Source organism: Platichthys flesus, chromosome 19, assembly GCF_949316205.1.
Source record: "Platichthys flesus chromosome 19, fPlaFle2.1, whole genome shotgun sequence".
NCBI classification, from domain to species: Eukaryota; Metazoa; Chordata; class Actinopteri; order Pleuronectiformes; family Pleuronectidae; genus Platichthys; species Platichthys flesus.
This window is the reverse complement of record NC_084963.1, coordinates 15,605,206-15,633,078: the sequence shown is the minus strand read 5'-3', so window position 1 is coordinate 15,633,078 and position 27,873 is coordinate 15,605,206. Positions and strand designations below refer to the sequence as shown.

The window sequence follows — 27,873 nt, the reverse complement described above, 5'->3', positions numbered from 1 at the left end:
AGACCACCTCGACTTCACAGTGCGCGTCATGCTGCACCTGTTTACAACTCTTCAAGCTTTCAGACTTTCAGCAGGTCTCTCTTTTTCACTCAGCAAAAGAACAAACCTAAGTCACCCAATCAGTCATTTCACCAACTTGGTGGTTGACGCCCTGTCACCGACAAGTTGGAAATTCATTGAAACTGTCGTCACTGCAGATTGTTTTTATTGTTTCACTTTTTGCTCTGGTAGGAAGGTGAATGTTACCTAACCTGCTTGTGACACAGCGTCTGTATTATTAAACAAAACATACAGTACGTATAGTTGATGTAGTCACAGCATTAGATACAAGATACATGTATTAATCCCACACACATGCACAGACACACTCATGCAAATGAGGGAAAATCTGTCCTCTGCTTTTGACCCATCTGGTGAACACAGCAGGACACACAGAGCAGTGGGCAGCCATGCACGGGGATGTGGGGGTGTAAGGTGCCTTGCTCAGGGGCACTTAGACAGTGGGTAGGGAGAGTCCTCTTGGACTTTATGAAATAAGCTACCCTCAAATGAAGAAGAAAGCTGAAAAAGCTCAAATGAAGAAAAAGCTCTCAGAATAATTGTAGTTGGGTAAAAAAGAATACCTGAAAAGTGTTAAAAAGTATTTAAAATATTGCATCTTTGCGCAGTACGACGCTGCTTATTTTCTTGGTTCCAAAAGGAGCCCGTTGATTGGCTGTGGGCCGGCCTGACGTCAGGGGCGCTGGAGGTGGAGAAATGTTCACTTGAGTGTCGGACTGTGTCGAACCCTTCTCCCGGGAAAGCGCAGTGAAAGTCTGGAGTGAGGGCAGAGAAACTCATGGAAGAGACCGGATGAAGGAAAGTTTGAAAGCGGGACTCGCGCGGCTACCTTCCACCTCGCTGTAGCGCTTCTTCTCTTGTTTCTTCTTCCAGACTGGTTCAGGTTGTGGCGGCTTTTCAACGGGAGCTCCGCGGGATTCAGAGTCATCTCGACGCTTCCAAGATGAACTTGGATCCGGTGCTCGCGAAACTTTCTGTAAGTAAACACGAAGAGCGGCTGCTTGTTATACTCGACTGCTTTGAATGTATATGAGTCTGTGTCACTTATTGAAGCTCCATTAATGGTCAAACTATGTTGGAAGCTCCGCGGGTCCTCTCGTCGTGTGCGCGCTCCGTGCGCCGCAGCGGCACCGTTCACTTATTAGTCTATTAGTGATTTTCAAGTCACACTGCCCAGTCGTGATATAAGGCTGTCTAAACATGGAGGGACACACACAAACACACACACACACAGCCGTGTCCCCATGACTTCAGAGGACATTACATTGACTTTCAGTGATTTCCCGGAGACTTTTTCTCACCCTAACCAGAGTTTCTACTTGCCTAAGTTACCCTAAGTTATACCAAAACTAACCTTAACTATATGTTTAACCTGGCTGACCCTAAACAAAGCCTAACCTTAACTTCAGTTTATACTTGCCTCACCTTACCCAGAGTTTTGACTTGACTAACCCTAAACCAAACCTTAACCCTAACCATACTTACTACTTGCCTAACCTTAAACTTAACCTAAACTTTACCTTTAAAACATGTCTTGACTCTAAAATATAATGATTCACATTATGGGGACTTGCCTTTTGTCTCTTTAAGGAAAACAAGTTTCCATAATGTGACTGTGTTTAGGTCCCTACAGCATGTTTAATACTTTGACCAAACAAACACACACACACACACTAACACTCGGATTTGTGGCCACGCTGTGCTGTGACATGGGAGCTGAAATCACGACCAGGCCTGTGAACTTTAGCGAGTACATGAAACAAGCCTGTTCATTGTCCCAAGTGGAAGACACACACGCACGCACACACACACGCACAAAGGAAGACAACACTGTGTTTGTTGTTGCCGTGGTTGTTGTTGACTGAAGATGTTTATTTCCGTCCAGAAGCGGCGCTCACCTGAACCACATTGGCTCCAGCCCCTGCTGCCTTGTGCTCAGTACAGTACATGTGCTGTATCATTCACTCAGCCCCCTCCTCCTCCTCCCCCCACCCCACCATTAATGCCACCATCTGTGTCGGACATCATGTGGTCATAATGTGCAGACATTGAGCGTATGATGGCTGTCGGTCTGTCACAGCGGATGTAGCCGGGCCCTTATAGGCACTATTAATAGTGCGGTGCAGCTCTGGCCTGCATGTGGAGAGCACTTCTGCTCCGAGACAGACTTAAATCCAACTGTGAGCGCAGTGTGAGAACCACAGGGTTTTGCAACATGTCTGAGGCCGTAATCAGTTTGACCCCTGAAAAGCCAAGGAATCAACTTGCCAGTTAGTCAATTAAAGTCACCGTCTCGCGAAAATCTTTCCATGCAACATTATTCCACTCTGGAGCCTTCACAGAGAAGTCTTTTCATTCCTCCGCTGTTGTTTTTTCCAGCTGCGCAGCACCAAAGCCTGACACCAGGAACACTGTAAGCTCACTGTGAGGGCTCGAAGTGTGACTATTTATTAATAGTCTTTTGGACTAATAAAAAAAAAACTTAGGATAGACTCTCACTTCCCGTTACTTACTGACATAGTTTGAGAAAAAATGCCGAAAAAGAATCAGGGATCTTAATGATGCAACAAAGGAAGTTTTGCTTTTTTTGTAGATGGGTCAGCGGAGTCATCAAACTAACATGGCATTTCATCACATGTCTTGTGTGATGAAACACCTTACAGTTAATACTGTAGCTCTGCTCACTGTAAATGCTGCAGTCAAAGTTGATTTAACGTCTGCCGGTGTGCCCTGGAGCACTACTGTTTGCTTTCTGCGTTGTCGGAACTGTGTTTTAAGTTGTGCAGTGTTCCATTACTGAAATCAGATTTTCGTCTCCGGGTGGCAAAGTCAATGTTTATCTCCTCTGTAAACCACAGTGCATTCTGGAGGCCTCGCCAGCAGGCCCTGTTGCTAAGGGACTACCAGGAAAACTTCACCCCCCCCCCCCCCCCCCCCCCCCCCCCATCACCGCCAACCCTCTCCCCCTTTGCCCCTCTCCCTAATCCCCCAGCCCCCCTCAAATTGCCTTGAGTGTACGTGCCTGGCTGTCCAGTAAACTTCCTGTCTAGAGTACACAGATATGCCGATATTAATGGCATCAGTTTACTTCTTAGAATTGTCATGCCCATGCAAATGTACACTAGATTACTATCTGTGATTGCAGTTTACTGTGGGTCTGGGTGTGGGTTCACACAGGAAATATTCCCCCCTCTCTCTGTGGACAACACAGACGAGGGCAGGACTGACATCTGGGACAAGCTGAGGCCAAACTGTGTCGCTGGGGACAAAGTGACAGTAGTTGTCAACAAATCGGCCACTCTGTAGCTTTCCCTGAAACTGTAACCGCTGCTCTGACCATGTGAACGGTTTACAGCCGAGCCTGTGGCTTAGAGAAGCTACAGTGAACTGAGTGATGCAATGCAGTGCAACTCACTCACTGTCAGACACCAGGTGCTTGTTTGCCTTTTTATTATTATTTGCATGACCCTTTTCTCTTTCAAGGATGAACAAAACAAAACAAAATTAAATGCGGCTAAACCCACAAAATAAAGGCGACTGACCTCTTTCCCACTGCACGAACGTGCCTAAAACTGAGAAGGTCTCTCACCTCAGCTTGCCAGTGTTGAGCTTTGCATGAATCGAAGAGGAAAAAAAATCACTGCTGCACGTTGTTCTAAATATGTAAAAGAAGCAATCAGTACTCTAGCGCGCCAACTCCCGGAAGTTCAAAAAGCATCCCAATGTTGAACAGAGAAAGGGCATTATTAGTGTCTAGAGTGACAAAATAAAGAAGAAGAAATGAGCCTGTTCACCCAGGTGTCACCTTTCCATCAAAGTTGATTGGAGCCAGAGCCGATAAAAGTGTCCACTGCAGAGTAATGTGACCCGGGAGTGAGTCTATTACCATTTCAGACAGAAGCTAGATGTAAGTGAGTGTTTACTAATTGTTTAATTGTTGTTGTTTTTTTACCAAAAAAGAGTTATAGTTTCCACTCAGGTTTTTCCAGGAAACCATGAGGGCGAGGGTTAATGCGTAACCTGTTGCAGCTTTTGTCGCCGTCAAGGTGAATAGCTCTGAAGTTATCAAAGGCCTACTGACTCATTCAGGGAGTGCCACCTGGTCAGGTGCTGTGTGCTCATATAATGCATACCAGTGGAGGCAAGTCAGAGCTCACGTGAAAGGTCCATCTAGAGATAAGTAGGGATTTACTGCAAGTCAGACAGTGACCCTGGCAGTGATTTTAATGAGGAGCTACTCCTTCGTATTGTTAGACATGTGAGCAGAGGGGTGTTTAACTCAATGTAATGTTCACATATTTTGTATTTCTTACTGTAGCTGTTCCTCTCGTGGGACAAATCAAGTTGAACTCACTTAACTCATGTCATCAGGAATTTGCAAACAACTGTATCACACACGCGCAGCTCTGCCATGTGCTCAGAATCATGTGATAGGTCAGATCACATGAGTCACAGGTATACAGTTCTCTTTGATGACATTACACATGCTTACTGGGAGGAATGTGTTGTCAGAGAGTGATTTGCAGATATGAGAATAAAGCCGGGGGTGGCTATTTAAGTCCAATGCTCGGAGCTTAATACATTGTTGTTAATGTATATTATCGATTTTTGACTTTATTTAAATACCAAAATACCAATTATTCTTTGATCCCAGGAAATCCGACATACGGATTTTCTTGTTTTTTTCTGCCTCACAAAACCGAGATTTATCGTCCTTGGACAATAGGCTTTTAGTTTTACAAAAAATCTCCCTGGTTTGTTTTAGGACATTGTTGATACAAGATGATTAATCCCAAAAATGTAATTATCTATGAATGTAATTAATGGCTGGTTGCAGCCGTAGTAGTTTTAATATAATTTTTTTTCCATGCTGTATATGATGAAAAGTAGTCTAAATCGTTGGATGAGGCAAGTTTTGTCAAACATTTAGGTGGTACAGTCACACAGCCGACATTTCTTTTACTGTTTTATTGAGACGTTTTCATTCAAATTCGCCAAATAATGACAGAAGACATCTACCTATGTGGAGTTGTTCCAGCAAAACAAGTTCCTCTCCGATCCTGCTTTGAACTACGCTGCTTCCTGGGGTCCATGCTGCCAGAGTTGATTGTGATTGGTTAAAGAGACACTAAACAGAGTGCTTTTCTCCTGCCACAGCATTGTAGAAATAGGTCTGCTATACAGGCCTAAATCAGGAGGAAACTATTAAGTAGAAAAGTTAGTATTTAAATCCCATCATGCGGCCAAATGTGGGGACTTCAGAAATCGATTAGTCAATTAGCAAATCACCAATAATTTTAAAAATCAATTCATGGATTCAATTATTTTTCACACAGAAAATATCAAATAGTCTTGCTTGACGCTCCTCAATAGTCAGGATTCACTACTTTTTTCTTATGTTATGTGATTACAAACTAAATATATTCTTTATGGTATCTCCATATATTTTCTTGAATCTTAAACTATTCAGTGATTAATTACCTCTGTCAAGGAGGTCCTGTTTGTTGGTTGGTTTGATTGTAAGCCAGATGACACAAAAGCAACTGGAACTATAACCATGAAACTTGGTGGAAGGATGTGGTGTGTCAGGGAAGAACCCATTAAATGTTGATGCGGATCCAGATCAGGGGGCTGTTTCATAATATTGTCCCCTTTAACATTGTGTGACAGGACATTTTCAACATTTTCATTGATTTCTGGGAATGATTCATGGATCTTGATGGAAACAAATCAGGCATGTTTTATTATTACACGTGACATTATCTATGAGCATGTGCAATTTGGTGCACATCCAATTGTTAATCCGGATCTATTGAATTTAAATATGGTTTCATTAGGGGACTGTTGGGACTTGGTGGAAGTATGGACTCCACTAACTGCAATTCCAGTTGATCATGAAGAACTTTCTTAGTTACCGACCTCCTTTCAGACTAGGCAAGTCTAAGCATCTTAAAAAAGTTAAATTGGCTGTGTAGGATGCTGTGACATTTAGTATCACCATTCCAGACATAAGGTTTGGATCAGCATTCTCTCTGTTGACTTCCTGCTCTCCTGGATAAATGACCAGAATAAAACAGCAGTGGTGAGGCTCAGAAACAAACTCAACCTTTGTCCAGAGAATGGACATCTGTTTAGAAAGACATAAATCCAACTTAAATTCCAGCTATTGATGGTCCTTGTTGACCTGCTTCACCAGTCACATATTCCACATTTTTTCTTGGGATGTGTTTATAAAGAAGTCTATGAACTGCCGGCGCTTCACATACTTTTTTCCACTTTTCCACAAAGACAAGCTTTAATGGAGCTAATGTGATTGTCTCTAGAGTGAGCGGATGGATTCCTGCACATACTTGAATCTATTAGTCACCCTTTCTTGCTCTTTTCATTCTCTCCCTCCTGGAGTTGTCTTGTGAGTCGCCACTCTGCCTCTCCGTGAAGGGTTTAATCAAAATTTGAAAAGCCTAAGTTAAGAGCCTCCTGGCACGCAAATCTCGAAATTCAATCTTTGAATGTTGCTAACGTTCAAATTCAATGTCCTTGCTTATCCCTCAATAGCATACCATGTGCGTCACAATTGTGTTGTGTACAGGCGTGAGCAAGAGACCTTTAGAAACCACAGAGACCACCTCGACTTCACATTGTGCGTCATGCTGCACCTGTTTACAACTCTTCAAGCTTTCAGACTTTCAGCAGGCCTCTCTTTTTCACTCAGCAAAAGAACAAACCTAAGTCACCCAATCAGTCATTTCACCAACTTGGTGGTTGACCCCCTGTCACCGACAGGTCGTCACTGCAGATTGTTTTTGTTGTTTCACTTTTGCTCTGGTAGGAAGGTGAATGTTACCTAACCTGCTTGTGACACAGCGTCACGCTCCTCTCATCGGCGAAGCATACCTCCCGAGGAAACTCAAGAATTTGTGTCGTGGAGCGGCTGCTTCCTCGAGTTATAAATATCCAGCCTAGCGGATATGTTGTGGGTCTAATCGGTTGCTGGGCCTGCTCTGAGGCCGGCTGCTGTGGAGGGAACAGTTTGGAGCTGAACCCTGCATGAAGCCTCTGTATTGTCTCAAGCTTCCTGTGCTCCCTGAGAGGAGGGGGCTGCCGCTTTTCACACGCTCCCACACATACACTCTATGTGTGATTGTGTACTCTATTGTATGTGTGTGTGTGTAACCAGTACGGATTTCACACTGTTTGTACTTTCTTGTCTGACTGTTTCAAGATCGCACTGGGTGTTATTCTCTTCATTTTGTTTCATCCAGCTTTATAATGATGAATGTACCCAAGATAAATTCTGGATTTTGCTTCTAGCAAGTGTCTGACTTCTCTAACTTGACATGAGCTGGGTTGTACTCGTCCTCATCGTCTAACACAACATGTCAGCGTAATTTATCACCATAAAAGAGTCACGCCTGGGCACCTCCCCGTGCTCTCAGCGAAGGCCAGGATTTATCTGCAAAGCAGAGCCTGCATTCACTGTCCTCTCTGTCCTGTCAAGGTCAGCGAGAATCAGAATAATGCCATTGCTTATTGAATTTAGTGTTGTCTAGGACAAATTGTACTTGATCCGTCATCTTGACTGATCCGTCTCTTCACTGTTAAACTAATTATAGAGGTCAACTGTTGTTGTATTGCATTTCTGTTCCGTTAGGTATCGTGCTGTAAACCGTTTTTTTCCAAAAAAGACAAAGCAGAAATTTATTTCAATTATTAGTTGGTTACTCAATTATTGGATTAGTTGATCAACACGGGAAATAATTATTTCAGCGGATTAAGCCGATTAATCTGCTCCTGCTCAAAATAATATTGTTAATAGAATTAGGGGTTTTGGAAAACTTGTGATGGCTCTAGTAAGTTGTGGAATCTGCAGCTCTGCATGTGCCTACAGCACAACACATGACATTAGATAGTGTTTATGCAGTTAGATAAGACAATTGGGGAATTAGTCGTAACGAAAAATCAAAGCGGGAGAAAATATTGGAAAATTGTTCAACACCGAGCGAGGACTTGATTTGTGAGATTTTTCCACAAACTCCGACTTTAAATGAACTTCTCAGTCGTTGCAGCTGTAATACAGACGCTGTACTGTCTCTTCTTTTGAGGTGGAGGATGGTTTCTCTCTCTCTCTCTTTTGTGGCTGCGGGAGGCCACGGTATTTGATAAAGACGTGACTTGGGGTGAGGTCAGAGGGAAGGCACATGTTGCTGGCATTTGAACTGAAGTAAACGTTTCATGTTAAAGTCGTTTATGATGCGTTGCAAATCAGCAGCTGCATTGAAACATGTACTGAGATACAGTGCTGATATATCACCAGAGGAAAATAGCTAAATTCTTTAGTGTAGCCTGAAAATGAAAATAGTAATGGTCACTTATCAGTGTTGGTTAATGTGTTTGTTTACTCAGACACTACAGCTGCTGACTGTATTTAATCCGATAGATTGATTAAGTTGTTAGATCACTGGGCACTTGACGTTAAATTTAAAAACTGGATTAAATTGATTGCATAAACTACAAAGTGGCAATTTCAGCTTTTAACTGGTTTTGTAGTCTGCATGAGTGAGTTGAGAAAAGTCATATGTGAATACGTCAAAACTGTGCGTGAGAGGTCTTTTGATATCCTGAAAAAAAATTCTCAATAGCTCTTTTCTCGCCGTTTTCTTCTCTGTCCGTGTGGCTGTATAATATCTTAACTGTCACTAGTCAACAACAGTTGATGGAAGAAAAAGATCAGCTAATAAGAAAAGCATGATACGAAGAATCAGGTCCCAGTCCGGATACAGGAGCATAATGTGGTGCATCATGTCTGTCCTTATCAGTCGGCTATGATTGAAATCATCTGTCCAATATGAAATGAAGTATCTCCCTGAGTTCATTTGGGTGTCTATGTCTTGTGTTGTGTGCGAGAGTTCATTGCATTTTTCTGTTTCTGCCCTTTTTTTGAATTTCTCTATAATGGAGGTCAGTGTAATTTCCTCTGGAATATGGAGTGATCACAGCCCCCTTAAATGGCCCACTGATAACCTGGGTCAACTGAGAGGATGTCCTGTCATTTAGTCACAAATGCATTCTCAGTGTACACAGCATTCTGTGCCAAGGCCGTTCGTCCAGTTGGAAGAACGTAGGGTGTTTATAGAGGAAGGGGAGGGAAGCTACTGTTGTCAGAAAAACAGGAGGTCTGTCATTATTTTATTGTGACTTTTATTAGTTTAACTTGCATCCACACAAGCACAGTACTTAGCCCATCATACATGCAGGCTGGAAGCGTGACAATAGGACACTGTTCCTCCAAATGATCTGCAGTCCGGCCCACTCATTGTACAGAGGATGGAGAAAGGCTATGAAGTGGAACCACTTCAGCCGAGGTTTGGACCGTTTCCAGGAATTGTGGGTTTGGAGGGCTTTCTACACTGAGGTTACGGTCACTCAGTCTTCCTCCGTGCTTGGTTATAGAGGTAAAACTTAGCCACATTGTGGCTGCCCATAGCGTTTATGTTTACAGAGCACTTGTGCCCATGTAGTTTAGAAGCCTTAGGACATTAGTGTGAACACATGTTGAGGGCCTGATTCATTTTCCCTGAGTCCAAACAGTCTGTGCCTGAAAAAATACCACAAACAGGATTCCCGCTGACAAAGTTGACCATGTTTATTACTAAATAAAAGCTGGAAGCTTGTTTTGGATTGTCATATTAGCACTTAGAGAATAGTATCTCTGCTGTCACATCACTAAATGTATTTCACTTTTCAATCTAAAACGTCTTTAAAGGAGGTTATGTTTTTTTCTGCATCTGTAAGTTATTTGATTTGTTGATTGCTTGGGTTGCAGGAATATGCAAAAACTACTCACTATGATTTGTCGTCCAAAGGACGAATCTGTGCAGATTGAGTCATTTTTTTCTTTTTAAAGCTGCGAGAAAAGGCATTTTCCCCATTTTAGTTGTTTTCTCGTAAAAATTAATGTATGTATATAAATTAAGGCATATTCATAATATATAAATCCGGGGCAATTTGGTTCAGATCCAAGTTAAAATCTGGATCTGGTGAACTGAAATGTGGTGACATGAGGGCACTTTGGAGCCTTGGATGAGGCATGCATTCTACTGAGCGCTATGCTATTTGATTATGTGAAAATGTTGGTCAATAGAAAAGTAAGAATCAATCATCAATTATTTTGACTATCTATTGACTATCCTTTAAATAATTTTTGTAAGATCCAACCATTACTGCTCGTCTCTGTTTGGGTTTTTGGACTGTCGGCTGGACATTTGATTGCATAGTTTTTTGACTTGTGATGGACAGTAGTGAATATTTTCTTACAGTTTAAAGAACAAAACAGCAAATAGCTTCATCTGGGAAATGATGGTCAGATGAACCTGTATAAAACAATCCACAGCTGCAGCTGTATGTCCCTTTTTATTAAAACAACTGTGTCGTCTGTGCACCACCCTTGAACTGCGGAGCATAGCAGGTTAGCTACCGTGATTGGATACACCTGGGAATGTTTTAAATAACGGGCCCTGAAACGAACAAAGATGTGAAATGATGTAATCCCTGTGCATCTGTGCATGTTCACTGTCAAAGAGATACTTGAGTTTTGACTTCTGATTGGCTGTAGTTATTTATTAGCTTCTCACACCTGGATAAAACATTTTTTGGGGGACACAGATTGAAATCTAACTTTCTCCTTCTGCTCTGCGGAGGTGTTGGATTACCTTCAACTCAGGAGCTCATTCTTTCCCACTTGTCTTTTTCCCCCCATCTTTCTTTCCACTGCTACATGTGCTTATGTACACATTTTTCTCTCTTTGCCTTTTCACACGGCCTTCCACTTACAGCTTCCCCAGTTCCATGCCCCTCTCCTCCCCCCACCCCACCAGCAGTCACACACACAGTGTATTCAAGTCTAAAGACTCAGCCTGTGTCATGCAAGCTGTTATCCCCCCCACCGTCCACTCCTCTCCCATCCTCGCTCATTTTATCTCCCTCCCCCTTTCCGTCTCTCTTCTGCCTCCCCACTCCCCAGAATGTTTGGATAGATCTAAATGGTGTGATTGTGACTGCTCTGCCGGTTGTCTCCCCCTCCATGTCCGCCTTTTAGCGTCTTTGGAAAGTCTGACGTGAGCAGAGTGAAGGGAAAAGGCAGAGAGCGAGAGTGAGAGAGCGGGAGAGGGGAAAGTTCCTTTGAGCAACAAGGCATGGCGGCCCTCCAGAGAGCCAAGTCTAACGTCAGGAGCTCATCTCGGCCCCGGCCTGTCCCTCTTTTCTCTACGTCTGCCTCTGTGCTCTCCAGCCTTTCTTCCCCTCATTCTCCCACACGTTCTTTTTAAGACTCTGTATTCCCACCAGAACATCCCATCTTCAGCCCGTTGTCTACATTGTCTCACTTTTTTATTGACCCTCCTCCGTCTCTTTCTCCCTCTCAACCTGGCCCGCTCCACCCTAACCTGTTTCTTTCTCTCCTGGTCTGCTAGAGGTGGGGAGAGGGGGGAGAGAGAGAGAGACAAAACCTCCAAATCTAGGCCTCTCATTTACCCAGGAGGTGTCGCGTTGCGTTTGAGGCGCTTCGTAGCGGTGTCTCATGTCGCGGCATTCAAAGAGCCGGGGTTTGAGAATGTGGGTCATTTGAAGTAGAGGCACTAAAGTGTGTTGTTTGCCAATGAATGGGGCCTTCTCACATTGACATGGTGAAAAGCGTGTGAATAAACACCAGCGCCCGGGGGCCACACTAAAGTGTTCGGCCATATTCTTCTCAGTACCCCACCTACACAGGCCTGTTATTATCTGCTACATGAATGGGGTTTCTGGAATCACATTTGATATGGGCACCGTGCTGGTGTTAGCTGAGATACCTTATCAACAACCTTTATGGTACACCCACAATGGAGGAAGCAGACTCTTTTACTTTTAATAAAACTGGATCATGAAATAATTAAGTTAGGCTGCCTGTTGCACTGCAGGTAGTTGGTGTGTAGCTCGGGATCGTGCACACACAGGATTGTTTTGCCTCCAGTTCTGACCAGCTGCATGTCTCCCGTAATTGCTTTCCCACGGCAGATGTTCAGATCAGATGGTTCACATTAAGCCGTAGATTGCTCACACAAGGTTTCCTATGAAGATAGATTCTCCTCTTTACTGTCCTTTATCTAATGAGTCTGGGTGGGTGAGTCTGTATAATGTGGACACACATGATAAAGCAAAGTTTTTGTCTTCCCCCCCCCCCTTCCTGTCTTTTCTTGTCCACCTCCCTGACCTTGATGATTCAGATGTTGGTGGCAGCACTCGTCAGTGCTGGGCTGGTGTGTCACTCAGCGGACCTTCCGGCATCGCAGTGGTCCGGCGAAGAATACAGAAACCTCACGCTGCGACAACACAGAACCTGCGTGGAGAACGAGCAGTACCACCACCAGACCCTCTGCTGCCTCAACTGCCATGCAGGTGAGGAGGAACACATGGTGTACAATGTACAATCACCCTTCAGCTGTGATGGGATCATGCTGGTTGAACCCATGACCACTCGTATTATTACATTATTACATGAGCGCTCAGTCCACACGGAATGAACCACACCAACCTTCAAACTCAGCCTTCAGATCTTGACTACACTTCTGGAAAGTTTGATGTTAGTGTGGCGATGCAATTTATTTGACAAACACACAAACACATTATGGTTGGGCAATTGAACATATATATCCTCTATCTGCGATTGGCTGAGTTTTTTCTTTTTCTTTTTTTCATTCATTCAACTATGTTAATAAACCTATGAACTGGCTTTTATTATTTATTATTTTTATATATATATATATATATATATATATATTATGCGATTAAGTCTATATATGCCAATTGGCTGTTATTGGGCCGACATGGTTGATTGGAAAATACACACACACACACACACACTCAGAAATAAGATGTAAACAATACAAGCCCCACTGCCATGGCTGGTAACATCAAACTTGTTTCTTGCACCTTAAAGCATTGATCTGAGTCTTCTAATATAAAAGAGCTGCCATTAACCAAAGCAAACCCATAACCTGGACTGTATCATAAACCAGTTTTGCAGCTATTCTTTTCCTAGTGTGGAAAGAATGTGCGATGTTAAGGAGCTGCTCCTTCTCCAACTCATTAAAGCAGAGTGAAGCACCAAGTGAAGGGAAAAATATTTTTTCTAAGTACAAAATATCTTTATTTATTATGTAAATAATTTGGTAAAGCCGTTAACTTATTCTGCAAGATGCAATTACTGCATGATACTGGTAGGCAAATGCAATTATTGAATTTACCATTATGAATAAGGAGAAATCCTGTTTTTTATTGAATCAACTTAGGTTTTGTATTTCAGTTTTTTCCTTATAAATAAAACCTCATACAGACACATTCAGCAGTCGTAAACCCCCAATGTTATTAACTAATTTGTCATTTCTAAAACACATGCTCTTTTCTCGAATAATGTCTGCATGAACACATTTATTAAGAGTTTAAACCTTGTGTTTACTTTCATCACATAGTTTTGTGTCTCTTTGACCTTACAGATTCAGTGAAAGTGTAACTACTTTAATAAACTTCATTTCATATATTGAAAAGCTGAGGCCTCGTCAGTGTCCACTGACAGAAAAGTTATTATTATTAAAATTAAGGAATATGAACATATAAAACAGAGCGTGTGTGTGTGAGACGTTGGAATTCTGTTTTCTTGCATTCTTGCCAGTTGATCAGTTTTGACACATATTTAAAAACCACTTTGACAACTTGATGGAATTAAATGTGTTTGCTTCTGTTCGTAAGTATCATCTTTTATTTAATCAGGCCTAATGTTTTTGGCCTGGATGAACTCTGAAAATCAGATTTTCCCCTGAACCAAACAATTGTACCAGTACCAACATTTCTGGGCCTTTCAAACTTTACAGAATATTCACTGTGCTCAACCTAAGATGTCTTTGAAGCCATTTTGTTGTTGTTATTTTTCACTTGTGCATCAGGTAAATCAATTAGTTTTATTCCCAGCATGCATTACCTCAGTATAGAAATTCAAAGTAGGAGAATCGACCATTGGTGTGCTGCTCAGTAAATCGGTTTCCTTACCTCCAGTCATTAAGAAATGAGGACGTCTTCCTGGAAAATATCATGTCAACCTGTTAATAAATTTAAGCAAAGATAACACTTTACTCTCGTAAATGTCAAGCTGCATGTCCTGCCTCAACATCCTGTTTCAGCAGGAAATGCATCACATTAGTGACGTCAGGATGTGGCCGTACAAATCAGTGTAACCATTAATCACTGAGTGATCTCTTGTTTTGTTTGCAGGAACCTATGTGCAGAAGGCCTGTGAGAGAGACCATGAGCAAGGGATGTGTCTTCCATGTGAGCACGGACAGACGTACACTGAGCACTCCAACGGGATGAACCGCTGTCTGCCGTGCACCCACTGCCGTTTAGGTAATGCTTCATCTTGACCCATCTTTTTCGTATGATCATGTAAAAGTTTGATTGAGAGTTAATATACTATCTAGTTTTTTTTTCTACCTGGTCTTTTTTTCGTTTTTTTCTTATAGAAAATCTCCATTGTGCTCCAGCAAATTGATTAACCCTAACCCTAATCCCCTGAGAAACAACATTTAAATCTCCTAAATCTGGATATTTGATTTGCACCAGATTACACACCCCCCCCTAAATATACCTTATTTTTTTACCCCTATATTAGAGATGTTCCTATCCTGAAACTGGCATCAGAAATGCCTCCGATACTGCAAAAAGTGCTGGATCAGGCATCTGCAGTACGCAAATACCTGTACCAATCAGATACCACAATTTAAATTAATATTAGTTTCACCCAGATAAAAAATTGTCCTCAGAAATCACCTCTTTTTCACTGCTCTAATACAGCAGTTGGGCTGAACTGCCACTGGCAAGTACATCTTTTTTAGAGCGGCAATCAAGAAGCTATTTCTAGTACTGTCATGTGAGTTGGAGTAACATGTCATCAATTTAATATAGAACGCATTCCCACAAGTCAAACAGCAACGCGTATCGTATGCGTGACTTTGAAAGCGGTCTATTGGCAGTAATTTTATATAAAATAACCCTAGTGATGTTTTCGCTAGTGTGTTTCATCTACATTGCACGAATTGTTGTTTTCTTTACCCTAGAATGGGTCATTGATATTTAAATCATTTATATTTACAACCGGAGCGGGTCCTCTCTGTTTTTTTAACAGTTGCTCAGTCTGGACAAACTAAACACCTTTTGAGTTTTTATGTCAACTGTAGGCTACCACAGGTTCTCTTTCATGCTGGGAATGGGTGGTTGAGTCGAGCGGTATTCAGCTTAAACATTCAGCTTCACCACTAGATGTCACTAAATTATACACACTGAACCTTTAACCTTTTCAGCAATGTGGAAAACCTTAAAATGTTCACATGTTAGAAGCTGGAATAGTAAGTATTTGCCCTTTTGTGAGACATGTTTGTTTTATTATTTGTCTATGGACAGCTACAGTTAGTTTATCATGTCAGGTTGAGCCAGGAAAGGGCTTTGTCATATCTGAATGCGGAAAATAAGTGCAAGGTTTAAAAAAAAAGAAAATAACACTGAACTAAATTTAAAAACCAAACATAAAAGTAGTTTCCTGTAATCCAGCTTGTCAAAGATAAGATATTGTTTTGGAAAGTTAACACCTTACTGTCTGTGCCCCCTGCCTTTTACAGGTACTTATGAAATGTGATTTTCTGATGTTACAGGGAGTAGTAGGGCGCGTCTTTGTTTTTTTGTTCCATACACTGAATGTGAGCATGTTACCTGTCTCGGGAGACTTGCTTGTGTGTGTGTGACTGCCCTACCTGGGTGAACTGGGAGTGGCTGTGTCCCATTGTCTCCCACACTGGGCGTCTTTGTGTCCAATGAAAGGCTGCAGCTACAGAAAAGAGACTAGTGTTACATAGGGTGTGTTTTGTGCTCATTCATTGCACTTTAAAAAATAGAGCTTTGTGTGTTTTTTTTCTCTAATTAAAACTTATTTGCAACATAGAAATAGGTTAGAATTAAAGGGATCACGCCAATGGAAACTTAGATTTAAAACGAACTTTGCTCTTACCTGTGAACTTCTTTTTATAAAATATCTTACATTGACGACGCTACTGTTGATTGGATGAATCTTGTCTGGTGTCAGATGCAGCCGGTTTACGGTCTCTTTAAAGCATTGCCTGAAGCTGCTTTCAGACATGCTCTGAACTCCAGATGTTCTCCTGAAATTATCCACAGCAGCTGAATGTGAGAACACAAATGTCCGAGTCAGTTTGTTGCGGACATTCTCCAGAGATTTCCCTTCCAGCTCCCTCATATGAACTGCAAGGAAGTTCATGTGAGAGAACAGCAGGATTATAACCAGAGAATTCTCCAAGGGGGCAAGTTAATGAGATTTCTAACACACGACAGACACTAAACTGAAAAATACTAAAGTAATTTAAATATCTCTGGATGAAAAAGAGGAGGCAAACGTGTAGACACAGAAGATGTCAACTTGGAAAGATAACGAGTTTCTAAACCTTTTGGGGATAAGGACTGACGCTGTTGTCAATGTAGTCATTTGAATGGTCAACAACATTTAACAATTACTGATCTAAAATTGAAATAGGTTTTTGTAAAAATTCTACTATGCTACTCTTGAGATACTCAACAGCCCTACTTCCGACCAGATTTTCTGAACGAAATCTGATCCAGAAAATCTGCTCTGTTATTCATATGTAACAGCTAATTTGGGGAAGTGTCTGGATCTTATTAATGTTGTGGAAAATATTTCTTTCACTTGTATTAGTGATGTGGTTTTTAATCTGAACATTCTTTTATTGACTTTAGCTTCTGATTAATCAAGCTGTATTAATGGTTTAGATTAGACAGGAAGTACAGAGAGAAATGTGTTAATGTTCAATTTGGACTAAACAGACATTTCGCTGCCTCATCGTCTCCGCGCACAACACCCAGACTTCTACAAAGCACCTACCAATTTGATAAAATAACAGAATCAAAAACGTATCGTGTTTTCTTCAAACCCCAGCTTCCTCCTGGTAGCTCAATATCGACTTGTTGCCAACTGGTTTGTTATTTTAGATGGAGGTTTGCTTTTACCCTGACTCACATCCTTTTTAAGGCTTTGTCGCTCACTTCCGTGTGATACATTGCAGTCAACGCCGAGCATGAATATGTAACTGACCTACAATAGCACTTTCCTCAGGCACCAGTCACAGTGTGTGTCCAACACGGCATATCTCAGATTGAAATGAGCTTCTGTTGCGCAGCGTGAAGGGAGCAGAGAGGGCTGCGGTGTCAACAGTGTGTAAAATGGCTCCACTGGGGTGAAAAACAACAACAACAACTTAATTCCTAGTCGACTGAATTAACAGACTGATTAACAAGGTCAGCTTTGTTGAACTACTTTTAATTTGCCTCTGTGTGCAAATTGTCATCAAATTCATTTTTTCTTGCAGGGACCATTTGTTTCAGAAATCAATAGCATCATTGTAAGATATTTTCAGAAATTCGATCGATGAGCATTTTTCAAATTTTTCATCTGATATTTTCACTTTTAATCAGTAGTTATTTGTTATGGTCCAATATTTGGGTGATATATCTGAGATACTGGTCGTGCTGCAGGCTGACTGCTTATCTAACGGCTAACTGTTATGCAAGAAATGTAATTGTGCCATCAGAGTGTTTACACCCTGTCTTTTGGAATAAATTAAACAAGCCCCACGAGACATGGTTTTATGTTGGAAAATAGTAATTTGATTTTGATTATTATGTCATTAATATAATAACAACCAAACCCATTGTCCCTGTTGGCATGATAACAATTGTTTAACTGCCTTTCTAGACTCTCATCTCATCTCATTTTCATCCGCTTATCCGGGGTCGGGTCGCGGGGGGAGCAGCTCAAGCAGGGGGCCCCAGACTTCCCTTTCCCGGGCCACATTGACCAACTCTGACGGGGGGATCCCGAGGCGTTCCCAGGCCAGTGTTGAGATATAATCTCTCCACCTAGTCCTGGGTCTTCCCCGAGGTCTCCTCCCCACTGGACGTGCCTGAAACACCTCCCAAGGAAGGCGCCCAGTGGGCATCCTTACCAGATGCCCGAACCACCTCAGCTGACTCCTTTCTAAGTGAAGGAGCAGCGGCTCTAATCCGAGTTCCTCACGGATGGCTGAGCTTCTCACCCTATCCCTAAGGGAGACGCCAGCCACCCTTCTGAGAAAACTCATCTCGGCCGCTTGTACCCGTGATCTCGTCCTTTCGGTCATCACCCAGCCCTCATGACCATAGGTGAGGATAGGAACGAAGATCGACCGGTAGATCGAGAGCTTTGCCTTGCGGCTCAGCTCTCTTTTCGTTACAACGGTGCGGTAAAGCGAACGCAATACCGCCCCCGCTGCTCCGATTCTCCGGCCAATCTCACGCTCCATAGTACCCTCACTCGCGAACAAGACCCCAAGGTACTTGAACTCCTTCACTTGGGCTAAGGACTCATTTCCTACCCGGAGTAAGCAATCCATCGGTTTCCTGCTAAGAGTCATGGCCTCAGATTTAGAGGTGCTGATCCTCATCCCAGCCGCTTCACACTCGGCCACCAGCCGATCCAGTGAGTGCTGAAGGTCACAGGCCGATGATCCAATGAGGGCCACGTCATCTGCAAAAAGCAGTGACGAGATCCTCAGACCACCGAACTGCAACCCCTCCCCACCCCGACTACGCCTCGATATCCTGTCCATGTATATCACAAACAGGATTGGTGACAAGGCGCAGCCCTGGCGGAGACCAGCATCCACTGAGAACGAAACTGACTGGCTGCCGAGGACGCGAACACAGCTCTCGCTTTGGGAGTACAGGGATTGGATGGCCCTGAGGATAGACCCCCTTACCCCATACTCCCGCAGCACCTCCCACAGTTTCTCCCGGGGGACCCGGTCATACGCCTTCTCCAGATCCACAAAACACATGTAGACCGGATGGGCATACTCCCAGGCCCCCTCCAGGATCCTTGCGAGAGTGAAGAGCTGGTCTGTAGTTCCACGTCCGGGGCGAAAACCGCATTGTTCCTCTTCAATCTGAGGTTCGACGATCGGCCGAACCCTCCTTTCCAGCACCTTGGAGTAGACTTTACCAGGGAGGCTGAGAAGTGTGATGCCCCGGTAATTGGCACACACTCTCTGGTCCCCCTTTTTGAACAGGGGAACCACCACCCCAGTTTGCCACTCCTTTGGCACTGTACCCGACTCCCACGCGATGTTGAATAGGCGTGTCAACCATGACAGCCCCTCAACACCCAGAGCCTTTAGCATTTCTGGCCGGATCTCATCAATCCCTGGGGCCTTGCCACTGCGGAGATGTTTGACCACCTCAGTGACCTCCACCAGGGAAATTGACGATGAAACACCATCAACCTCGAGCTCTGCCTCCAACATAGAGGGCGTGTTATTCGGATTCAGGAGTTCCTCAAAGTGTTCCTTCCAACGTCCGACAACCTCCTCAGTTGAGGTCAACAGAGTCCCATCCTTACTGTACACAGCTTGGATGGTTCCCCGTTTCCCCCTCCTGAGGTGCCGGATAGTCTTCCAGAAACACTTTGGTGCCGACCGAAAGTCCTTCTCCATGACCTCTCCGAACTTCTCCCACACCCGCTGCTTAGCCTCCGACACGGCAGCAGCTGCAGCCCTTCGGGCCTGTCGGTACCCTGCAACCGAGTCAGGAGTCCTCCAGGATATCATATCCCGGAAGGCCTCCTTCTTCAATCGGACGGCTTCCCTGACCACCGGTGTCCACCACGGTGTCCGAGGGTTACCGCCCCTTGAGGAGCCTAAGACCCTGAGGCCACAGCTAGCCGCCGTAGCTTCAGCAATGGAGGCTTTGAACACCGCCCACTCCGGCTCAATGCCCCCAACCTCCACAGGAATGCCAGAAAAACTCCGCCGGAGGTGTGAGTTGAAGATACCTAGGACGGGGGCCTCCTCCAGACGTTCCCAGTTCACCCGCACTACTCGTTTGGGCTTACCAGGTCTATCCGGAAATTTCCCCCACTCCCTGATCCAACTCACAACCAGATGGTGGTCGGTTGACAGTTCCGCCCCTCTCTTTACCCGAGTGTCCAAAACATGCGGCCTCAGATCAGATGACACGATCACAAAATCGATCATTGATCTTCGGCCTAGGGTACTCTGGTACCAGGTACACTTATGAGCACCCTTATGTTCGAACATGGTGTTTGTTATGGACAATCCATGGCTAGCACAGAAGTCCAATAACAAACGACCGCTCGGGTTCAGATCAGGGAGGCCATTCCTCCCCACCACGCCTCTCCAGGTGTCTCCATCGTTGCCCACGTGGGCGTTGAAGTCACCCAGCAGAACTACGGAGTCCCCTACTGGAGCCCCATACAGGACTCCATTCAGGGTCTCCAAGAAGGCCGAGTACTCTGAACTGCTGTTTGGTGCATACGCACAAACAACAGTCAGAGTTTTCCCCCCTACAACCCTTAGGCGCAGGGAGGCGACCCTCTCGTCTACCGGGGTAAACTCCAACACCGCAGCGCTCAGCCGGGGATTTATGAGTATCCCCACACCCGCCCGACGCCTCACGCCCTTGGCAACTCCGGAGAAGAATAAAGTCCAACCCTTATCCAGGAGTACGGTACCAGAGCTGAGACTGTGCGTGGAGGTAAGCCCCACCAGATCTAACTGATAGCGCTCCACCTCCCTCACAAGCTCCGGTTCCTTTCCCCACAGCGAGGTGACGTTCCACGTCCCCAGAGCCAGCTTCTGCCGCCCGGGTCTGGTCCGTCGAGACCCCCTACCTTCGCTGCCACCCATGTGGCTGCGCACCCGACCCCAACGGGTCTTCCCACAGGTGGTGGGCCCATGAGATGAAGAGAGGGGGGGTGCCACGTAGTTTGTTCGGGCTATGCCCGACCGGGCTCCGTGGCAAACCCGGCCACCAGACGCTCGCCATCGAGCCCTCCGTCTGGGCCTAGCTCCAGACGGGGGCCCCGGGCTTCCTCCGGGCTGGGTCCCATCTCCTCTTTTGTCGATATTCATTGAGGGTTTTGAACCATTCTTAGTCTGGCCCCTCACCTGAGACCACTCTGCCATGGGAGACCCTACCAGGAGCACAAGACTCCAGACAACACAGCCCTCAGGTTCACGGGGACACGCAAACCTCTCCACCACGAGAGGTTTGAACGACGGTTCAAGGAGAGGACTCTGTAATAGTCTATTTATTAAAAATGAATTTCATTTGAGACAATCATTTACTACCTAAAGAACACACTATAAGCTTAGTTGTGTATATATTAAACCATCCCAACCAGCCCAATAGTTGTATTACCTCATTAAAACCAACCCTGGGCATGTGCTCGGCCTGAAGGTTTTCACCGTCTTAAGTCATCTGGTTTGTGACAATCATCCATCTTGACAAAGTAGCACAGAAATTTCTCCTTTCAGACGGCACATCTCATCTTAAAACATTCACAGCCATGATGCATCACAAGACCTGAGTACTGGGAGCTGATTTGGTGAACGATGAATGATGGCGTCCTCAGTCGGACTAACCTTCGTTTTTTCGTGTATATCCCACAAATTGCAAACAACTATGGATGCAAAGCTCTACTTCCTCCCATTGTACCAAAATCAAGTTTAAACATTCCAGATACGGTGCGATGATGTATAGAGTCTGCGTAGTTATGACTGTGGTGTGGAGTTCCCGATACACATGCTTGACCAATCACCAGTTGGTGGATCAAGTAGATTCTTCACACTGTCTTTAATTGCATCATGTAACTAATTAAAACCAAACTCAGACAGATTTCAGAGTGTGAACTTTGTATCTTTGGCAAAGTTATTCTCAGCATGTAGAAAAGTTGACGCAACACATCCAGGTTCATTTCGGCATCTATTATCATTAGTAATCAAAATGTGAAAAGCTTCTTGACAGAGCTTTTTACTTACTATAAACTTTGTAACTGAGAGTGCTCGTGTTTTGCTACAAAATGGAGCTAATGATGGAATATTCCCTTAATTGGCCAACATAAACCTCAGGTTCTATAAAAGGTCGACATGTGGAGGTGGAGTGATGGCTTACGATTAATTTTGATTGTGTGTTGCTACTGTCTTTGAATTCTCCATTTAATAAATTACCCTTGCCAGATACCTCTCACTCATTATGCTATTAAAATGAGAAATACAGAATTTAATTTCCCCCCCAATTTTTTTCACCAATTTTTTTCTCCAAAGATGCCTCTTAATGGCAATCTGCCTCCAAATGGGCTTAAAGTCCACCATGTTCTATTCAACATTATGTGATTGGTCTTGGGTTTAATGAATGTGATTATTAAACACTAGCCTTGCTTCTCAAAGTGAGAGGAAGTTGTGAAATCCTCACTCACTCTAGGTTGGCCAGATAATTTGTACGTCTCTTGAACTCTTCTCATAGAACTGGATGTGATAACAGATGTGTGTGGAACACTGCTTTACATTTTACTGTGTAGGGGGAAATGCAGGGGCTGGTATGTTGTGGTTGAGAGTCGGCTCTCTGTCAGTGTTAATGCTCCTTAAAGCACATAATGAAGTCTGTGTATCTATGTATCAGTCGCTTAAGAAAATCATTTCATCAAATCACATGGCTCCATATCTTTCTCTGTATTTTTTTATTTATTTTTTGCCTTCAAAACATTTCTAGAGTTCCCTTTTGTTTGTCTTTGTAGAGATCTATTTAAATCTGATTAGATTTACATCCCGGGCCCTCCCTCTTATATTTATTTACGACATGTCTGCTGTTGCACAACTGTCTCACACAACTTTCTCAACTCTATTCACAGATCAGACTGTGACAGCGTCGTGCACTACCACAGCAGACACCAAGTGCCAGTGCAAACAGGGGACATTCTGTGTGCCAGAGCAGGCCTGTGAAGTCTGCAAACGTTGTGTCAAGTACGTCTGGTTTACTTCTCTTTAAGATACTGTTTCTTGGTAATGATTTAAAGGGTCATTAACTGATTTTTCACAACAAAGTTTGTTTTTAGGTCTTGGGAGTTACTAATGCATGTGGGAGAGAGATGATAAAAACCTCTTGTAGCTACAGAGGGAGCTTGAATTTTGACAAAATTAGAAATGCTGATTCGCGCTGAAAGTACAAGCTTGTACCCCCCAAGAGAATTGAAATCAGAAGAACCAAAGGTCGTGCCGCATTTTGTATGTTTTAATTATCACTTGAAAATTGCAGGTGTAAACCAGGGGAGGAGGAGGTGAGGAAGTGCACCCCCTTTTCGAACTCAGTCTGTCGAAAACGGGATCCGTCCCCGACCAAAACCTCCACGGCCCTTCCCTCTCCGACCCCTTCCACCACAGCCGACACAGGTGACTTCACAGTTTCATGCTCCTCTTCTCCTGTTAAGATTTGTAGATTGGTGTGTCTAAAATTGAATTGTACTGATTCATTTTCTTTTTCTTTTTTCAGTGATTCCTTTAATATCGTATATTTTCTTGGCCATCATCCTGGTATTTGTGATCGGACTGGCTGTGTGGTGGTTCGTGATCAAGCAACATTCATGTGAAATACCATGTGAGTGGACATGTTCTGTACCTCTGTGATTCAGTTTCTCTTAATAAGGATGAATCCCTAATGCTATGTTTCTTTGTCAAACAGGCACAAAGAGCCATTGTGATTCCAGTGAAATTGTGAAGATTCCCATTGTAAGTTAACTTACTTCACAATGTTTACCTCTTTATGGTTGTTGTTGTTCTTGTGTGCCAGCAGTCACTACCGGGGAAGTTGCTGTTCATTTCCTTTTTTGTAATGCTAACGACACCCAGCTCTAAGCTAAGCCTTAAGTCAAGAAAATGCCCTGGTCACCTTCCGTATCGATTATGCAATTCTCTTCTTCCTCCCCCATCCTTCTCCAGTCTGTTTATCCTCTATGGGGTCCTGTGTATCGCTTAGTCTCCCACAAGATATTCATGACATTGACTTCTTCCTACCTGCCTCCTGCCTCGAAACGCACCTTTTTAGATTGACTTAATGTGTGTGATCATGCCCTGTATGAAGTTTAGTTTTTTTGGATATCCCGAAAGATTTTTGTTGTATCTGTAAGGTCATCATTATTGTTATTTGACATAATCTAGATACTATCCGTGCATCCTCTTTCTACCATGCAGGACGAGAGTGGAGCCACAGCAGAGGAGCGGCAGAATAATCAGAATGCAGGTCTGGAGGGTGAGGAGTCCCGTCCGGAGTCTCGGCCCCTGCTGCAGGAGACCCAGGTCGGGATAACCAAGTCCACTCCGCCGGAGGACGAGGACCGGGGACTCGGGGACAGCCTCCCTAACACAACCAGCTCGTCTCAAACCAGCCTGTCAGCCCTGCCCACAGCGGCTTCCTCTGGCAGCACTCCACACCAGAGCCCCATTGCCTTCAGACTGCTCCCTGCAGACATGGTGAGGGGAGAAGACAAGAAACACCAGAAAGATTCAGTTCCTTTCTGCTCAAGTCTCATATCTCATTTTCACATGTTCCCCAATTTATATTTGGATTTTCTCGTTATAGGACGATCCTCTGCGACATCAACTAGTGCCAGTACAAGGTAAGATTCCTGCTGGTGGAGAATGGGGGTGCATTTCCACTCCCAGAGACATTTCTTATTTTTTGGTTGTTCTTTGCTCATCTCATGAAGCTATTTTTCGTGGCATTTGATTTGCCCAAAAAGGCGGCTGACTGTTCACAGAAAACCACACAGTTTATTGCAGTTCATGTCAGTCCACAGGGAAGTCAAATGAACACTATCTCCTCAAGATCTCACATTAGCTGCTTGATAGATTAATAATCTCATGACGGTCAGGCCATATCCTTCAGGGGTTTAGAGCAGGCAGTGTTTTTTGCCGTTGTTTTTTTCTCATGCTAAATTAGACTAACAGATTTGTTTGATCCTTTTGATTTTTTTTTTTTACACATCCCCTGAAGGGAAATGTACTGAAATGTACTGATTGTTTCCAAATTCGTCTATAGAGACAATGGCCTCTCTGTTGCCACATTCGTTTTTATAAGTTTAACAATCCACCATTGGTCCATTGTAAGAAAATTCATATGGATTACATTTCAAAATGTCTTTCTTTTCAAAGTCATGGTGATTATTATTATTATTTAAACTTTTGGTTTAAAAAGTATTTATTTTTTATTCATTTTTACTTTAGTCTTTGGCTCTTATGTGGCCAATGTCCTCTCAGTCAACTGCCTTCGCTGGTAAAACATTTTTGGGGTTTTACTTATCTTTGTACCATGCTATATGAATAAAGTTTACTACTATTATTATTCTCACAATTAACTTTCTCTGTTTATCTCTGCTTTTGAAGGGTCAGAAAAATCCCTGAAGAAGAGCTTTGATTTGTTTGACGAGCACCTGGACGTGGGGATCCACAACAAGTTCTTCCGATCGATCGGAGTCAGCGACAACAGCATTCGGATCGCTGAGAATGGCCCCGCGGTTGACAAAGTTTATGAACTACTGAAGGTCTGGATGCAGAGGCAGGGACTCAAAGCCGACATCAACGACCTGCTAGACGCTCTGCTGACCATGGGCCAGCGGCGCTCGGCAGAGAGCATCGCCTCCATGGCGCTGCAGAGAGGCTACTATAAGCACGCAGACACGCCCTGAATGCAGACGCAACAGGGGACATCGAGTCAAGAAGACACTTAATACAAGACAAAATCAAAAAGCACACAGACGCTGTCGGTGGACGTTGTGTCTCACGAACAGGCTTACCTCTTTGTGGCGGCCCGGCCATGTATTCAGAAGCCAGTAGTTTTAAAAAGAAAAGAAAAAAACACAAAAAGGGGAAGGTCGAGTCATACTGATGAGCGCTCCGAGGATGTCGACGATCTGCCAAACACCGACGTGTTATAATGAACACGGAGAAGAAGGAGGTTTGTGCTAATAGCTAACCCAGCAACCCAAACAGAAAAAGAGCAGGAAAAAAATCCTGAAGGCTGAACTTCCAACCGCTGCGTGTTTTCAGACTGTTGCGAAAGCAACACGCAGCCAAATACTGAAAGTCTCTGGGTGTTGTGTGTGTGTGTGTGTGTGTGTGTGTGTCGCTCCTCTGGTCCCCCACCCAGATCACAGCACACGACCTGGAGATAAGCATATACACTGGTTTGTAGAAGTGGCATTAACTACGTCACTTATACTGTGCCTCACTGATGCACTGACCTCTGGCACATGTAGGATAAAAAACTACAATAATGCTATGTTTCTTTTTGTTTGTTTGTTGTACTACAAGCATTTTGTCCGTTTATTCTGCCAACAGTTAACATGCAGTCTTTCTAATCATCAGACTTACCTCTTCAATGCCTTTTGATGATCTAAATTTACTTAGGTTACATTTTTCTATAATTATGATTCATTCATAGAGCATAGTGATTCAGAAATCTTTGAACAACCACGTCACATCGTAGAAATCTCTTCATCCGGCCTTTCACGTGTTCAGTGTTACTACTCAGACATAAAGTTGGAGAAGGAATTTCACAAAGGCGGTTTCTGTTAGAAAAACTTTCAATAGTGATATTTTCAAGTAAGTTACAAAACTTCAGAGGTCGTTTTTATTTATTGATATATTTATTGTATTGAATAATAACTATCTTTTATTATTTATACCATTGCCAAAAGCGACCCTGGAAAACAAGCAAACTGTCTGTTTATGTTGTAATGATGTCTAACTACAGGGCAAAAATGACTGACATCACATTTTTCAAGATGTGACTGATATTTGTTCAAACTGCCGTTTCTCGTTGATTTGTCAATATTGAGTGTGCCATACCCTCACGAATGACTTAATTCACAGCACGTGCACAACAGTGAGATCTTACTTGATGCTGAAGAGTAGAACGTGTCAAATTTGACGATGGTCGATCGTTAACCGTCTGACCGAATAGTCCGACCACATGTCAGCGGTGACTCGAGGTGCAGGTACGGATTGTTTAGACTCAGTGGAAGATGAAGGAAAACTTTTCTGGATTCAATAAGAAGCTCAAATGTGTTTTCCCCCGATTCTGTCCAGTGTACATAAGAATGTCTGAAGAGCGTTGAATCCTCACTGAAAGCATATGTACACATTTATTGACATATGCACAGGCTCTATCAACCAAAATGAACATAGTGAGGTATGAAGTAATTGAAGAAATGCCAACCAGAGTGGGTGCAGCTCAGGTTGTGACAGCTGTAACCATTTTTTTCTGCTGTCTCGTGTACAAAGAGTTACAGAGTTATATATTGTTGCTGCAGAGTGATTCTACAGTGCTGGCACTGCCATCTATTGACAGACAATGAAAATACAGCCTGCATCAATTTCTATAGGGACCCTACACACGCTGCTTCCTCACCTAACATTCTCACTTCAAGATTCTTTTTTAACTCCTCCATTTTTCCTCTTTAAAATTCCTCTCAGCCTTTTGGAAGTAGCATGGCAGTGAATAGGCTTTAGCGCATGTCCGAGTGAGTGTATGTCTCTTTTTTTACATATATACTCTGTGTTTTTTTACATATTTCATTGCAAGTCCTGAGTTGTTCGATCAACATCCCTCGTGTAACAACTGTCTGTCCAGCCATTTAAAATCGTTTTCCTCACCCTTAGTTATTGTTTGCTTGTCATGGATTTCAGATTTACATTATGCAAATATGACGAAAAGCTGTTTTTATGTCTATTTCAAATAAATGTTTTGTACAGATGCTTTTGTGTGAAATGTCATTGTTCTTGTACACTGGAGAAAATTAAAAGTATCAAGAATTAA

At 43.4% G+C, this 27,873-nt stretch overlaps 1 protein-coding gene across 1 annotated transcript; it reads left to right on the top strand.

Moving 5' to 3' along the window:
- The first annotated feature begins 769 nt into the window (after positions 1-769).
- On the top strand, positions 770-27,873 carry tnfrsfa (tumor necrosis factor receptor superfamily, member a). Its single transcript, XM_062412987.1, has 10 exons — positions 770-1,036; positions 12,321-12,492; positions 14,362-14,493; positions 22,913-23,024; positions 23,317-23,450; positions 23,551-23,655; positions 23,740-23,786; positions 24,249-24,527; positions 24,637-24,673; positions 25,440-27,873. The coding sequence occupies exons 1-10, from the start codon at positions 1,004-1,006 to the stop codon at positions 25,739-25,741; spliced, it is 1,353 nt and encodes a 450-aa protein (XP_062268971.1). The 5' UTR covers positions 770-1,003; the 3' UTR covers positions 25,742-27,873.

Bases quoted from the DNA above. Each gene is read 5' to 3' on its own strand.
- tnfrsfa (XM_062412987.1), top strand. From the start codon at position 1,004: ATGAACTTGGATCCGGTGCTCGCGAAACTTTCT. The intron at 23,787-24,248 runs GTAAGTTAACTT...TCTACCATGCAG, and splicing joins AAATTGTGAAGATTCCCATT to GACGAGAGTGGAGCCACAGC. The intron at 24,528-24,636 runs GTGAGGGGAGAA...TTCTCGTTATAG, and splicing joins GACTGCTCCCTGCAGACATG to GACGATCCTCTGCGACATCA.